The sequence below is a fragment of the Ictidomys tridecemlineatus genome, chromosome 2 (genome assembly GCF_052094955.1).
Source record: "Ictidomys tridecemlineatus isolate mIctTri1 chromosome 2, mIctTri1.hap1, whole genome shotgun sequence".
In the NCBI taxonomy this organism is placed as follows: domain Eukaryota; kingdom Metazoa; phylum Chordata; class Mammalia; order Rodentia; family Sciuridae; genus Ictidomys; species Ictidomys tridecemlineatus.
Window position 1 is genome coordinate 173,637,712 of NC_135478.1, and position 12,127 is coordinate 173,649,838.

Consider the following 12,127-nt stretch of genomic DNA (forward strand, 5'->3'; position numbering starts at 1 on the left):
TGGTGGTGGTAGTGGGGAAGCTTAATAGAGTTCTGAAATAATACAACAAAGATGACTTAAAAAAAAAAAAGCCGAAACACTGTCTGAAACCAATAACAGGATATGATGAGGATCCGGCCCTGGAGGACAGAGTGCAAACATGGTGTACTTAAAGCTAGAAATTTTGCATCACATCCTTCCAGAGCATGTGTGATTAGTGCTGAGTAGATTTAAATGCAGTTTGAAGATGAATGGGAAACTTTCTATCCAACTGTTCCTAAGCATAGAGTTCACCCTGCTAAAATAGGTAACTGATAATATGTAGCACACATTTTGATTAATATGCAATCAAAATGATAATGGCTCACCACCATCATGCACGGCAAGTAGTATTAAATATTTTCCTTTTGGGTAAAACTGCATTCACATTTCACAGTGGATGATTTTATCTAATGAAATGCCAAGTATTTTTTTTTTCTGAAAATGATTTTCAGTGGATGGAATTATTGATTTGTGATCCACACAAAGAAAATGCTCACAGAGAAGACATTGTTCTATTTTTGATCTTACTGAATTTAAAGTCTTTTTGGACATCCTGATAGTTGAGAATGAATGGGCAAAGACAGACCTGAAGCTACATTTTGGGACAGAGCTGAATTACTATAAAAAATTCAGTGACTGGAGGACAGTGTGGGACAATGAAGCTGTGGAGGGAAATGGGAGATGAAAGACCAGTCAGTGAAATTGAGCCAGGTGGGGGTGCTGCATGGGGCAAAGCACCTGGGGGTGAGGGGCATCCCTGAGACAGAGTGGCCCCAAAGGACTTTGAAGGGCATGGATTTCTTAGATCTAATTTGAAGTTCCTTGCCTTTCTGTAACATAACCCCATACAGAGTTGCCTCAGGTCTTCACTAAAATCTGTTCAAAGGCTTTGATCTTGAGTAGGTGTAGACCAAGGAAGGGACCAGTCCAGAGGCTGCACTGATGTGGCACAGAAGTGGAATAGGCACTGAGTGTTTGGTCTGATGAGGTAAGTCCCCACATGAACCTCTTGTTCATGATTAAATCTCATTCTATGTGACTGAACATTAATAAACAGTGAGCTTCGGGTAATCACTTGCTCCAGAGGACAAGAGGACCACACATGGTGCCCAAGCTGTTCCCAGCAAGCATCAGCAGCATAATTATGCTGTGGCTATTGACAGCCTAGATTGCTGAAGTTTTAAGATATGAGGAAGCTGAGCTAGAAAAAGGGGGAAAGCAGGAGATGCTTCATGAGAGAAAAATCTATAGCTATGAAGCCTTCTCAGATTCCATCCCGGAGTAGTGTTTAAAGGTATTTTCAAACAAGACATCATTCATAGGTTCCTATAGGCACCAGGAGTACCATGGATTGATTTACATGCAAGAACTCAAGTGATCTACAAACTAATTAAGGTAAGAGACAAATGCAAATGATGTGAGGAAGTGTCCCAGGACAGCTCTCTCACCTGAATCTGGAGCACCGCAAGATCGGCATCCAAGGCACTCTTGACTGGCAGTAACTTCTTTGTCACGCTAATCTGTCTTTGCTTCTCGGCTATTTTCAGTTTTAGGAATCGGATTTTTTCTTCCAGGACATGTATTTCAGTTTCCCCATTTAGTTTCAACTTCTCTTGGATATTTATTTTTTCATAAAAAATGCACACTTCTTCTTCTCGCTCAATCAGCTGAACACCACTGTGGTCAAATTCAAAGGAAGAGGCTAAGTGAATGCTAAAGCTACTGTTTCACTAGTTAACTGTAGTTCCCTCTAGCTTTGGGTACAAAATACACAACACAGGAAAATTCCAGAGGGTGGGAGATACTTACTGATGTTTTTCTAGTTAAACTGCACACTGGATTTTCCTGGAGGTGTATTTAGCAGCTTGACACCTAGGCCAACCATGTGATTGGTTGGCTGCAGTGTCTCTGTGGGTTTCAAAGGTTTTCAGGGGGGCAGGAAAGAATGTCATTCCCTATGTGTGAACAAAGTAATCCTGTAGTTTGATTTTCTGCAGACCCTGTTCTTGGGCCAGATTTGCCAACAAAATCCTGACCAGAAGTGCACAGGCAGGGGGCCAGAGAATGTGTTTTGGGGGTGATTCTGCTCTATATCAAGTTGCCAGGCCCACTAGGTTCTTTTAAAGTTGAATATTTTTTGATGTTAATTTCCCCATAAACAGGCAAAAATCTGCCCTTTGTAATCATGCTGATGAGTGGGGGTGACCCCCAAGACCCCCTCCTTGAGAGGAGACTATGGGAAAGAAACAAGGAATTTCTAACTAACTCCTGTAGCTCTGGTCTGGCCGGGGCCTGGGAGCAAAGCATTAGCTTAAATGCTTTGGTCTGTTTTAAGAACCAAATAAGATATATTACCCCCGCTCAGAGAACACACTCATCCACCCTTAGAAAAAGTGCTACTCAAGGACCCTAAAGGTCTTCCTATACCCGTTGTGTATGCATTACCCAGAATTCCACCTTTAACTATTTTCTGTCTCCCCCCTATAAACATGCATTCATGCAGTTATACTTGGCTATCTTGGCTGTATATTTTGTCTCATTTCTCTGTCAAAGTTTCTCATGATCAATAGTCTCAGCAGAAGTGAGGGACAATGTTTTACGTCTTTTTGTAGTCTGATGGTCAAGCACTCCAATGCCTCACACAGAACAAAAATCAGATACCAGGCATCATTACTACAGGGCTCTACAACCACACATTCCAGTTTCTCAGGGCACAAGCAACTTGGGGGAAACTGCTAGAATATAAATTTATTAATGGCACAATTGCAGCCTGGAAGAAATAAGACCATTTAAGGGTCTTATTGTTGAGAAAATGAGCTAAGAGAATGGCTTTGATAAATGTAATAAGATCAAACTTGTCACCAAAATGAATACCAGTTTATGTCAATTATGTGAAAAGAATTTGATATTATCAGAGATATCCTGAATGGTAGCCTGAGAAAAGACGTTGATCTTAAAAGTGAATAACCTCCTATCACCTCCTCTTTGCCTGTTTCTTTTACAAGGATAGCAGTTCTTATTTTTAGGCAAGACCTCATCTAAAGGCTAATGAAATCTGCATGTCACATGTCCCTCACTCCTGTCAAATCTAGGAGGAGTAAGGGTGACATATCTAAGTCACATACTTTGGTACCCTGTTCTCACACTAGGTTCCTGGCCCTTACCTTTCATTTCGCCTCTGTACAGCCTTCTCATACTTTTTGCGGAGTCGCACCATCTCCTCTTCTATCGTTGTGATCGTATTGGCAAGTCTGTCCATGCTGGTTAGCTGGGTTTCCTTCTTCTCTTTCATTTCTTGAAGTTTTGACAAGATTTTGCACACATCGTTTTGTATGCTCTCTCTGATAGTAACGTTGTTGGCATGTTTCAACACAGAATTTTGTAGCTTTCTTTTAAAATAACGGGACAGTGGCTAAGATCATGAGTCTAATGAGGACTTCTGAGACATAAGCATTTCAAAGTAGCTCTTGCTTTCACATGGCTCTTGAAATGACAGTAGTAATAGTAGTGATACTCCGGATACCATTCAGGAGTTTTTGTAATCGTCCTGGGTCTCAGACTCTTCCCTCCATCCAGAATAGAACACCTTTCCTTGGTGCCCAGGGTTTTGCCACTCCTCCCCCCCACTTTGTCAAAGCAAGAAACTATAGTCAGTCATCCTTGCTCTGCTGTCCTCCAGAGGCTGCTCTCCTGAGGACAAGGTGGTCCTATCTGAAGGCATCTATTGGACCTGAGCTGGTGCCTGCACTTTAGTGTGGGCTATAATTGGTGCTGAATGAGATCACAGCCTCTGTAAATAATATTTAACTTTCCTGTTGGGTGAGAACCTGATTGGAAAATTATATTTTTTCTTTCTATACCCACCACTCTCCAAATGAAGCCATTTTGTAATGTGTTTATTAAAGGAAACTGGACAATAAAAAGCCAATGGAAAAAGTTCACATTATGTAGACTCAGGAGATCAGGATCTAACATGGGTAAAAGAGTCCAATGTAGCATATGGCAAATAATAAATCAATAAAACTACCATTTGCCAGACACCCTTCTGTGTGCTATTACACCAAATAGCTCACATAATAATAAAAAGTCCTATGCAATAAAGACTCTTCTAATGGAAAAGGAAAGTGAGTCTTGAGATAAAAGTTAGCTTGTTCAAGGTCAGTCAGCTAGTATGTGGCAGAGCTGGGATCTGCATCTAGGAAGCCCCCTCTCTTAATTGCTCTCCGGTATTGCCTCCTGTAGGTTCATTAGATGCTTTAAATCTACAACCAGAGGATGCAGACTAATAAACAATTTGGTTGTTTTCTAACAAGTGCAGATTACCAGAGTTGGATTTTTCTAATTGGGCAAATGACAATCATAAAATCATATTAAATACTTATACATTATATTTGTCCAGCAATGGATAAAGAAAATGTGATATACATACATAATAGAGTTTTATTTAGCCATAATGAAGAATGAAATTGTCATTTTCAGGAAAATTAATGGAACTTGAGAATATTATGTTAAGGGAAATAAAGTCAAGGGTTGTATATTTTATCTCATGTGGAAGCTAGAGAGGAAAAAAGGAAAGTAAGGTAGTTGGGAAAATTTCATGAAAATTAAAAGGAGAGCAGTATAGTGGAAGGGAAATACTGGGGAAGGATAACGGTCCAGTTATATTGTCATATTGTGTGCAAGTATTAACGTGTAACAACAAATCCACCCGTATGCACAATTATGATGCATCCATAAAAAATACAGAAAAAGAAAAAAGTGTGTCTCCCAAACAAGCATAAGCAATTGTGTTCCGAAGCTTAGATTATTATCTAGGAAACAGTGTTTAAACAGGGCTTTCCCAGCTCTCTAAACTATTATGTTCGATCTTACGATTCCCCAGTATGACTTTCAAAGGATTATAGTTATTGTAACTCTTACCTGTCCTGAATAATGGCACTATTTCTTAAAATTTCCAGTTCATTTAATGACATTTTATGCCTTTCTTTTATTTCATTTACTTTCTGGTGAGCTTTGTGAAGTAGGTTAACAAACTTGTTTCTTTCATTTCGAATTGTGTCATATAACTTTGCAAACTCTCTGAGCCTGTGAAAATACAAAGTTTTTTGAACTGTGTAAAATAAAAAAATCAACTTTGCCCCACCAAATAGATAATCATGTGATTTTTTTTCCTTACCTTCGATAAATTTCACGTTTTTTCTTCCTGTATATTCTGATTTCAAGATCCTTTGCTTTGATTTCTTTAACAATGTTGTTATATTTTTGCTGAAATATAAAACTTATATATGAAATAATATGAATACCCCCAGCTGAACCCCACTTCATTCCCATCGGTGAAGGAATTATTTCTCTTGGCATGCTGGGTTGTGTAGATCAGGTGGAGGGACTTGGGGCACATCTGAAAATTGCTAGCTGAACTGGTTCAAATGGGCGAGGCCAAAGGGTAACATAAGGACAAGAGATTGTCTGTATAGGTTGGGTTTGAGAAACTATTGAGAGAAGAGTAATTGTGGACTGCATCACTGGACAGGGTGAGTGTAAAGTTTCTGGAAGATAGACAAGCAAAGATGATTTATAGGAAGCTGCGAAAATTTTTATGCATGAAACCCTCCAATATTTCATGAGAGGCTGAAGCAATGTTTAAAGTGTTTTTCCATAACTCTCAGAATGGAAAAGAAGAAACTAAAATTTAGGTAATTGTGTGAATAATTAAATAGGTATAAAAATATAGTTCCATCTACTCTGTTTTTTTGGGGGGGGAGTGATAGATGACACTATATTTCCTCTATACCTTTTATCTTTTTTTAAAAAAGGAATGTAGATGTTGTATGAAAGGAAAATGATAAGCTCTAATGCCTTCTTATAGAAATTGACAGCAAACTATAGCTTTAATGGAGCAATTCCCACTGCTAAGAATACTCAAGGAATAAATATTTTCCCTTTATCAGCTTCCAGATCTCAAAAGGAAGAAATATCTATGTTTCAATGTATATGAGCTCATTTTGATTTTGCTACTCTGCTCCTCCCCTAACACTCTCTCTCCTGTCTGGTTGCCTTTCCTTCCCATTCCTGCAACCATTTTCCTCTTCTTTACTCTGTTGGAATCCACCTCTCCTAGGGACTCTATGGGATTACTGCAGTCTTCATGATGGAATCAAAATCAAAATGTGGATTGAGTAACCTTCCCTATCTCACCTCTCCTGCTCTCTGGTTTTGCCATTTGACATCCCTTCTCCCATCTTCCCCTATGTAAGCTATGATGAACTTCTTTCAGTTTCTCAAATGTTAAGATGGAAAAATAGTGAATGGAGGATGTGAAGAGTTTGCTATGATTAGATCTTTCTCTCTGCAAAATCTAATCCCATTGCTACAAATGCTCTGATGTGAGTTTTTTTTTTTTTTCTGGAAAATGAGAAGAAGTGTTGTCCTATGTAAATACTTATCCAAAATGAGAACAAAGGTTTCACTTGGAAACAGCCAATATATGGCTCATATGATAAATTCAAATACTCTTAGTAATATGTCATATCATATCCCTTAAGGAATTTCTGGGTATAATCTGGATATAATCCTTACATGGAACAAATGATTCTAATGTTAGAATTTTAGCTAGCATGACAGGAAGGTTTTATTTTGGGATATTGCACCAGGCCCTCTCTGGTACTCTGCAGGAGTCTGAGAAATCATGGAGTGAGAAGCAATATGCAAGGGTATCCTGGTACTGGTTTGAATGATTCTTGCTGGATAAACCTGGGGGTTGGGGGAATTGTCAAATGCTACTGCTCTAGGCAAATCACAGTGGGATCAGAGATGGTAGTGGATCCCAGGTTTTATCTGTGGCCCATGCACCTGCCTGCCCTGTCCACTGGAGGGACCCCCCCAAACCCACCCAGTTATTGTACTGAAATCACCAACTGTTCAAAACCTCTGCTTACTGTGATTCTTTTTTCTTTTCTTTAAATTGCTGACTATTGCTAATTGAATTCTAGAACTATTTTTCAGTGCATGACTGAGTCTCATTCATGAAAAATTTATAGTTACTGGGATATGAAGGATATTTCCAGCAATAGATTTCTAATAAACACTGCACCAAAATGAGCCCCCTCAGAATTTTTTGTAGTAATAAGTGCAGTTACCTGAGCTTTCAGGAAATCCTTGGACTTTTGGTCCTTTTCATCAATTTTGATTTGTGTCATACGGACAAGGTGGAACAGCAGTTCTCGGAAGTGTTCTTGCTCCTTTAAAAGCTTGTTTTCTTCTATAACTTGCTTTTCTACCAACTTTGACTCAGCTTCTGATAGAACTTTCTTTTGAAAACCACAACATAGTTATAATTTGTTTGAAGGAATATAATGAAGATAGTATCTTGGACTACCTTTGTAATCCTGTGTAGATTTATTAAAATATAAAACAAAGCAACTCCACCATATTTCCCTCTGTTTTTTCAATAAAAGAATGTGCAAACTAGTGAGTTAACACAATGAAATTTTCTTAGCCTGTTGTCAAATGACTATGAGACAAAAAAAGTTTTAAAATTTGTCAAAAGTAGCTTGAATAAACAAAAATTGAATTTAAAAAAATTTTACTCCCCTGCCCCCCAGTACTAGGGATTGAACCTAGTGCTTTGCATGTGCTAGGCAAGTACTCTACTACCGAGTTATATCTCCAGCCTTTTAAATTTTGTTATGTTGTGGTTTTGGTGCTGGGGATTCTACTCAGGGCCTCATGTATGTTAAGTAAGAGCTTTACCACTGAGCCATATCCCCAGTCCTTTATTTTATCTTGAAACAGTCTCATAAATTTGCCCAGGCTGGCCCAGAATACATGTGTGCCATTGCACATGTTACTGTTTATTTTTAAAGTAGTCAATAGTCCTTTTATTTTAAAAGTCTCATTGATTTGTATACATTTTACCAGATCAAACACATCCTTCCCCTCAACCCCAAACTTAGTGTGGGGTTGGAGTGAACTTTGAGATGTAGCTGAGGTGTAGGCTTAGTAGTCAAGCACTTGTCTAACGTGTGTGAGGCTCTGAGTATAATCTCCAGCACTGAGAAAAACTTTATAGAGAAGGAAAATACACCTTCATGCTTCAGCACTTCGGTCTATACCCAAAGGACTTAAAAACAGCATACTACAGGGATACAGCCACATCAATGTTTATAGCAGCACAATTCACAATAGCTAAACTGTGGAACCAACCTAGATGCCCTTCAATAGATAAATGGATTAAAAAAATGTGGCATATATACACAATGGAATATTACTCAGCAATAAAAGAGAATAAAATCATGGCATTTGTAGGTAAATGGATGGAGTTAGAGAAGATAATACTAAGTGAAGTTAGCCAATCCCAAAAAATCAAATGCTGAATTTTTTTTTGATATATGGAAGCTGATTCATAGTGGGATAGGGAGGGGGAACATGGGAGGAATCGATGAACTCTAGATAGGGCAGAGGGGTGGGAGGGGAAGAGAGGGGGCATGGGGTAATTAATGATGGTTGAATGTGATGATCATTATTATCATTAATTTTTTTGGTGGTGCTAGGGACTGAACCAAGGGCCTTGTGAATGCTAGGTAGGCACTCTACCAACTGAGTTATATCCCCAGCCCTGATGATCATTATTGTCCAATGTACACATATGAGGACACAAATTGTTGTGAGTATACTATGTATACAACCAGAGATATGAAAAATTGAGCTCTATATATATAATAAGAGTTGTAATGCATTCCACTATTATATATAAATCTTAAAAAATAAAAAAAGAGAATCATTATGACAACCATATTACCATTCTGAGATAGAAACTTAAATGAGAATATTAACCTGTTGGACCAAATTCCTCTTAGCTATTTCAACTTCCCTGTGGAGTTCTTTCCTTCTTTCAGATAATACAGAATCATCTTTAGGGACTGCTTCAATCTGGAAATCAAAATTTAAAATAGGTACTTATAGAAAAAAGCAATCTTTGATGTCATGTAATCAAATCCATTACATACTTTCTGAAAAAGGCAGGCAAAACATATTCTCCTCTTATAGGAACTGCTTATTATGCTGAACACTCTCTATAAAGTCATAGCAAACTATAACCCGGAAGAAATGTCAAGCACTCATTATTCACCAGCTGCAAATATTTTATTTATTCATTTACAAATAAATCTTACTAATATCTATTATTATTTTTATTGAGCATTGACTAGGTGCTTGGAAAACTCTAAGGGCTTATATATATGTTCTTATTTAATCCTTACAATAACCTTATGAGGTAGATAATACTATTATCTCCAATTGAACAGATGAGGAAAATGAGGCACAAACACCTTTAGGTCATTTGCCTTAATGGTACAGGTGCAAACTCAGGCAGTGAATCTTCTGCTGTGACCTTAATACAACATCATATTACCTCTCTAACTCATGCTTTAGCACTTTGAAAACATGCATATACTATGACTATTCAAAAGTGATATTATAAAATGTGAGTTCATTTATGTAATTTTATAGGTTAAAGAAAAATGTAAACTGATACTTTCAGATAGGAGTGAAAGCAAACCTTTGTCCCAGGGTAGCAGAGCTATAGACTGGGTGAGCTTAAGTACAGGTAATGAGCACAGACATCAGTCTCGCAGATCCCATCATGCTGGCATGGGCGTGAGGCACAAAGAGCCCCGAGGTAGCCCAACCTGGCCTGGTGCAGATGCCCACTCCACACAGCACCACAGCCCAGAACCCTGACCATCCACCATTTGACAACCTCAACCTCCTGCTTCCCAACAAGCCATGGGAAAAGGGAAGTGAGGCAGACCTGAAAGGGACCGCAGGACTAACCAATAGCATTGGTAGTTTTCCAAACCCTGATTGGCATAAATTTGGATCAATAGTGTTGATTCAAGTGCTATAGAAACTCCTAGACTTTAGCATACCCAAGTGGCAACCTGCTATCAGGTCCCCTCTTGCCCCTGTGAGAGTTTCACACTTGAATAAATCCTATTCCTTTCACTCTTGCCTTCTGTTGTCCCATGAACATTATTCTTTGGATTTGGAATACAAGAACCTGAAAAGAAGTTGGCAGTGAGCTGCTGGGGTCTGTTGCAACACTGGAGGACACAGCCTGCCACTCAGAGTTACAACACATCATTCCATAGTAGTGAAGAATCCAGGCTTTGCTGGCTGCGACCGTGGAGCTAATGTCTATAGGTATCCTCTGTTGTGATTAGCTGCTAACACTAAAACAGGCTTTCTTGGCTGCAGAGGCCTGCAGGATACACAGACCCATCCACCAACAGAAGTGGAAAATCTTTACAATAGTTTGATGAGCAGACAAAGTTTTTACACAAAAGAAAAGCCTCTTTTTTTGTTGATACCTAAATTTTGTTTGTATTTCCCCCCATGTTTAAGTTCTTTGGGAAGAGAGTAAAAGCTCAGTCTATGAATTTTTGTTGCCCTATTTGAAATGATCTTGACAGATTCTTCATGAGGAGAAGGACACATGGCAACTGATAAGGGAAGGGGTGCCATCTGAGGCCACAGGAAGGGATACCTTGGGGTGTGTATGGCCTACTTGATTTTGGACCATTGTAACAGAAGCATATGAGACTAATCTGATGTGGCTCATTCTTCCTGTGACAGCATATACTTCTAGGCACCAAGGTTGAATAGTGGCAAAAATTTGTTCCAAGAGGGGAATATCATACTATTTATTGATTTAAAAGTCACCTAACAAGATCTTTCTGAGAGTCAAGCTACTGAAGTGTCACTGGGCATGATGGTGCATGTCTGTAATCCCAGGAGCTCAGGAGGCTGAGGCAGGAGGATCATGAGTTGAAAGCCAGCCTCAGCAACTTAACAAAGTTCTAAGCAACTTAGAGAGACCCTATCTCAAAATAAAAAAAATAAAAAGGGGTGGGAATGTGGCTTAGTGGTTAAGCACCTCTGGGTTCAATCCCCTGTACCAGAAAAAAAAAAAAAGTAGCTGAAGTGTCTTTGGACACTTCATAGGTTTCTGTGTATCTGCAGGAACACCTTTTTAGCTTTGTGTGCTCAGTGATGTCCTGCTTCCCATGCCGACATGGAAAGCTAGTTGTCAAAGAACACATACTTGTCTTAGAGAGATGAATCGGGGTCTTATGAGATCCATGTAACAATATACAAAATCTTGTGGTCTCAATGAACAGATAATTGCTATAGGAGATCAGCAAAAGGAGAGATCAAGTCTATAGGAGAGACTTGATGGAACAGGGAAGAAGTCAGTGAGAAAGAGCTTGATTTTCCCCACTGGAAACTGGAGCTAAGCCTTTCTAGGCAGAGGAAGTCCAGGAAGCATCCTGGGTTCCAACTCATTCCCTGCTACCAGTGGACTAGGAGTGGGCTGCTTCCCATGCTCTGTTCCCAAGGGTAAGCAAATCGGCACATAAATACTATCTGGGACCAGGAAATTTTATAAACTTGTGACAAAAAAATATGAGAGCATACCCACCAGCTACTATGTCAACTAAAGGTTCCCAACAGATTTTCCATCCATAACTTCATAAAAGAAATTAGACATTATTCTGTTGCTGTAAACATCCTGATTATTTGATATCAAGAAACCTCAGTGTTAAGGGTAATGCTTTGATATTTTTCAAAAACATTCCAAATATCCATGAGGTTTGTATCTTGAGTTTCTGGAAAAATCTCTAAAGAGTCAAAAACCATAGGAGAATCAAACTGTCTCTGGGGAAAATAATTTTTGAAGACTAGCCAGAACCATCTGCACACTCACTTTTTAATCTTTTCCCTTCTTGGATTGCATGCAAGTATGAAGTTTTCAGGGAGTGACTGGCCTGACTCCTATTTTCAAGTACTGCCAGCTGTGGGTAGTAGCCAAGCTAATTAAAAGTCATATGTCAAAGAGGAAGTATCTTACTGAAACTGTTCTAGGACAATAACTGAGCTTTTTCTTGAAATCAGTGAAGGAGAGTATCTTAATATATTTTAATTACTTTTAGTTTTATATTCATGGGTGCTATTTTATGAACTCAGTGGCTGGTAGTCATAGTATAAATAGTTTTTATTTGTTAAGATTTGGAGAATGTGAGCATTCCACTGCAAACTACTCTTTTGA

General features: G+C 38.8%; 2 protein-coding genes across 7 annotated transcripts in view; one reads left to right on the plus strand and one right to left on the minus strand.

The window, feature by feature from the left end:
• Positions 1-12,127, plus strand: part of Gsap (gamma-secretase activating protein) — a 152,891-nt gene that overhangs the window by 102,148 nt on the left and 38,616 nt on the right. The window lies entirely within an intron of this gene.
• The window catches only part of Ccdc146 (coiled-coil domain containing 146), a 131,790-nt gene that overhangs the window by 6,296 nt on the left and 113,367 nt on the right, over positions 1-12,127 (minus strand). The window contains exons 10-15 of the mRNA XM_021722447.3: positions 8,854-8,949; positions 7,158-7,328; positions 5,198-5,286; positions 4,942-5,106; positions 3,186-3,410; positions 1,470-1,698 (exon numbers count right to left, since the gene is read on the minus strand). Coding sequence (XP_021578122.2) covers positions 1,470-1,698; positions 3,186-3,410; positions 4,942-5,106; positions 5,198-5,286; positions 7,158-7,328; positions 8,854-8,949 — 975 coding nt within the window. The remainder of the gene's footprint in view (positions 1-1,469; positions 1,699-3,185; positions 3,411-4,941; positions 5,107-5,197; positions 5,287-7,157; positions 7,329-8,853; positions 8,950-12,127) is intronic.